The 5,000-nt window shown below is 44.9% G+C and overlaps 1 protein-coding gene across 1 annotated transcript in view; it reads left to right on the top strand.

The window, feature by feature from the left end:
• The window catches only part of snx15 (sorting nexin 15), a gene marked incomplete at its 3' end in the record, with an annotated part of 3,755 nt that extends 3,699 nt beyond the window's left edge, over nt 1-56 (top strand). The window contains exon 7 of the mRNA XM_080544065.1: nt 1-56. This exon is cut by the window's left edge and continues 78 nt beyond it. Within this exon, the coding sequence (XP_080400191.1) occupies nt 1-56 (56 nt within the window).
• Nucleotides 57-5,000: the final 4,944 nt, after the last annotated feature.

Consider the following 5,000-nt stretch of genomic DNA (forward strand, 5'->3'; position numbering starts at 1 on the left):
CTCTACACCCCTCTCCTTCACACACACGCACACACTCGCAGGACCAGGACGCTTAGACACACACACACACACAGGACCAGGACGATTGGGCACACACACACACACACACACTCACACAGGACCAGGACGCTTAGACACACACACGCGCACACACACACACACACACACACACACACACACACACACACACTCACTCTCAGTCAGGACCAGTCCTCTCCCTCCAGCACAACCTCTGTAGTGCCACGATGACGCGTCAGAGCAGCAATACAACTACAGTCACCCAGAGAGGTGAAGTACAGGAGGGCCCACACACACACACACACACACACACACACAAACACACACACACACACACACACATACAGGACGCTTAAACGCACACACAAACACACACACACACACACACACACACACACACTCACATACAGGACGCTTAAACGCACACACACACACACACACACACACTCAGGTTATTAATAGAGATGCGTGGTGGATCATGTGAGTGTGTGTTCCCTGCTGTAGTTCATGCCAGCCCTGCTCTACAATGAGGGACACGTGTGTGTCTGTCCACCTTTATTCCACAGCCAGGCTCACACACTGTTCACCAAGTCTCTACTAAGAAACCCTGAGGTAACTATCCTGGAGCTACGTGGTAACAAGGGGTCATTTCTGGTAGACTTACCTCGACAAATTCAGCACAATCGGTAACGAGCATAATTAATACACAATGATCAGGTAGTGATTGTTGTACTTAGTTGTTTCTTGGTGAGTTCCTCATTCAGCGCCAGGCTGTAGGATTCAGGGTTAGGGTTAGACTAACTAACTAGGGTTAGACTAACCCTAACCCTAACCTTTAGCATGTGTTGCTAGTTGGGTTTTATTTGCCTAAATCTGGAATCTGAAATCAACTGTCAAACATTTTAGATTTTTTTGTTTTTTGTTGGATGATTCAGCCTTAACGAACAAGGTACTGCCTCGCTTTGTGATCCGTTAATTTATCTCCCTGGAGTGTTTTACCATGTTAAATGAATGTGAATGACTGATTAATTTGTTTATGTGTACTGTGCACAAAAGATTTGTCAGTTGTTTTTGTAAATAAAGAAGAACATGCCTGTTATATGATGAGACTTGTCTGGTGTGGTATGATATCTAGGCTCTAGTAGTGTTGAGAAAAGTAAGTAAGTAGCCTTGAGAACCGATGGTTCTCGAGCCTAATGGCCCATAGGGCAGGAGCCTATCTCCTGTTTCCGTAGCGTGAGGCAGCTTGATGTACAAGTACACCCCCCTGGACATGACGCTGGTATGTCGCAGGGTCTTACCCCCAATCCAACCCTTAATGCTGAGTGCCAAGCAGGGAGGCATCGGGTACCATTTCTATAGTCTTTGGTATGACTCGGCCGGGGATCGAACTAACAACCTCCCAATCTCAGGGCGGACACTCTAACCACAAGGTCACTGAGCTGGTCAAGTGTTGAACCTCATCAGGAAAAACTCTGCGCCCAGCCTAGTTTTCTTATGCAGTTAGATAACACAATTAGTACAACTCTGGGCCCTGCAGTCATTTTGTTCAATATACTGTACCTTGCTGTTGGTGGGGGTAGTCGCTCAATCTTACCAGCAGGTGTCGCTGTTGAGCAGCGGCCGTGTCTGAGTCTACTTCAGTTCAGCAGAGATGAAGACATGGACCCTGAGAGCCCCAGAGGAACGGCCTCTCAGGCTGCCTTTTCATTTCTCTACCAGGGAGAGCGAGGGATGAGGGAAGGAGGGATGAGTGAAGGAGGGATGAGGGAAGGAGGGATGAGTGAAGGAGGGATGAAAGAAAGAGGGATGAGTGAAGGAGTGATGGGTGAAGGAGGGATATGGGAAGGAGGGATGAGTGTGAACGAGGGATGAGAGAAAGGGATGAGTGAAGGAGTGATGAGTGAAGGAGAGATGAGGGAAGGAGTGATGAGTGAAGGAGGGATGAGGGAAGGAGGAATGAGTGTGAACGAGTGATCACTTCAGGGTGCTGGGCCTTGGACACCTGACCCCGTCTCTGGACGAAGGGATGGTAGGGAGGGAAGGAGGGAGGGATGGTAGGCAGGGAAGGAGGGAGGGATGGTAGGGAGGGAGCGAGATAGCAGAGCGGATGAAAGAGGGGGAAAGGGAGAGGTGATTATAGGATAAACACGGATCATCCCTTCATTGTCCACAGATGGAAAAAAAAAATCCTGACCCACCCTTTCTCTCTTTTATTCTTTCTATTTCGCTCTTTCTCTATTTCTCTCTCTTTGTTTGGTGGGTTACTGGGAGTCTGGAGAGAAGAGAGGGATGGTGGAGAGAGGGATATTTCTCCTGCCATCTCTTTGTCTCTGCCCACTCTCCCTCTCTCCCTTCAATCTCCCAAAGAGATAGAGGGAGGAATAGAGAGGAGGGAGGTGGAGAACATTAGCATGCTGAGAGTGTCAGCACTCTCCCTCTCCCATCTTTTCTCTATCCCTCTCTCCCTCCCTCCCACCCTCTCTCTATCCCTCCCTCCATCCCTCTCTCCATCCCTCTGTCCCTCTCTTCTGTCCATAGCAATTATGCCATCAAAACACTTCAGCCTGAGAGCATAATAGCAACCTGAGTGTAGCCAGAGAGCGATATTGTGTGTGTGTGTGTGTGTATGAAAGAGAGAGAGAGTGTGTGTATGTGTGTGTGTGTGTGTATGAGTGTGAGAGTGTGTGTATGTGTGTGTGTGTATGTGTGATAGAGAGAGAGTGTTTATGTGTGTGTGTGTGTGTGTGTGTGAGAGAGAGAAAGAGAGAGAGAGTGTGTGTGTGTGTGTGCGTGCACGCATGCATGCATAAATGTTTATGCAAAATATAAGTAATCATGGCTATGTGTGTGTCTGCGTGCACGTGTGCATGCATAAATGTTTACGCAAAATGTAATCGTGTGTGTGTGTGTGTGTGTAAAGAGGAACCGAGCATATGGCTGAGGCCCTGGACCATAGTGAGAGTGTGTGGTTGGTCAGAGGGTAGAGAAGCAGTTAGTTCTGTTAATATGACTGCTCTTCTCTTTCTGTAAAACCCTCCCACACACACACACACACACACACACACACATACACACACTCACACACACACACACACACTTGCTCACACACACACACACACACACTCGCTCACACACACACACACACACACTCACTCTCACACACACACGCACACACACACACACACACACACACTCTCTCTCTCTCTCACATGCACACAGACACACACACTCTCACAAACACACACACACACACACACACTCTCTCTTCACACGCACACACACTCTCACAAACACACACACACACTCTCGCTCACACACACACACACACTCTCTATCGCTCACACACACACACACACACACATTGGCATGATCACCTATATTTGACATAAACATTTATGCACGTACGCACACACACCCATCTGCATGCTCGCTCACACTTTTACGCATGCATGCATGCACACACAGACTGTGACACATTCACACACTGCAGCAGTGACCTACATGTACCTCAGGTCATGCTGACACACTCTCACATCGCCTGTTTTCTGCACACACACACACACACACACACACACACACACACACACACACACACACACACACACACACACACCACTGTGAACATCCATTTAATTCTAATGCATAGATTATTCTCTGGCATGATAATTATATAATAGGCATTTTGAAGTATATACTTAATATACTGATCTACAAACTACTAGTATATACTTAATATACTAATCTATAAAGTATTAGTATAGTAATAATATACTGATCTATAAACTATTAGTATAATAATATTATAATAGTAGTAGTAATATTATAATGGTAGTAGTAATAGTAGTAGTAGTAATAATAATAGTAGTAATAGTAGTAGTAGTAGTAATAGTAGTAATAGTAGTAGTAATAGTAGTAGTAGTAGTAGTAGTAATAGTAGTAGTAATAGTAGTAATAGTAGTAGTAGTAGTAGTAGTAGTAATAGTAGTAGTAGTAGTAGTAGTAGTAGTAGTAGTAGTAGTAGTAATAGTAGTAGTAGTAGTAATAGTAGTAGTAGTAATAGTAGTAATAGTAGTAGTAGTAGTAGTAATAGTAGTAGTAGTTATAGTAATAGTAGTAGTATAGTAGTAGTAATAGTAGTAGTAGTAGTAGTAGTAGTAATAATAGTAGTAGTAGTAGTAGTAGTAGTAATAGTAGTAGTAGTTATAGTAATAGTAGTAGTATAGTAGTAGTAATAGTAGTAGTAGTAGTAGTAGTAGTAGTAGTAGTAGTAGTAGTAGTAGTAGTAGTAATAATAGTAGTAGTAGTAGTAGTAATAGTAGTAGTAGTAGTAGTAGTAGTAGTAGTAATAATAGTAGGAGTAGTAGTAGTAGTAATAGTAGTAGTAGTAGTAGTAGTAGTAGTAGTAGTAATAATAGTAGTAGTAAAACTGGCCACTATGGTGTAGCAGCAGCTGTAACAATGGCATGATTGTGATGTTTCCTGTGTGCTTCAATTCAAACAGCAGTCAGTGGAAAGAGAATTTGACACACACACACGCGCGCACACAAACACGCTCGCACACACACACACACACACTGTAACACATCCTCTGTTTATGTACCCTCAACTTCCTCTATCACCGCCCAATTCTCTTTACTCTCCATCGCTCTTTATCTGTCTCTGTTCTCCCTCTCCCTCTCTGTCACCTTGCCCGAGGCTGTTTGAGTGCACTCTCTCTCTCCCTCCCTCCTGTCTGCCCCCTGTCTCTCTCCCTCTCTCCCTCCCTCCTCTCTCTCTCTCTGTTTCTCTCAAAGGGAATCAATGGACAAACACTTTATGCTGTTAATCGATCCCCTCATATCTATCACTCCTAGTGCCCCCCTGTTCGCCCCCCCTCTCTCTCTCTGTTTCTCTCTCTCCCTTTCTCTCTCTCCCTTTCTCTCTCTCTCTATATATGTATGTCTCCATTTCTTCCTCTCTGCCTCTCCCTCCCTAGTATT

This window comes from Nansenia antarctica (assembly GCF_963989245.1).
Source record: "Nansenia antarctica genome assembly, chromosome: 13".
NCBI classification, from domain to species: Eukaryota; Metazoa; Chordata; class Actinopteri; order Argentiniformes; family Microstomatidae; genus Nansenia; species Nansenia antarctica.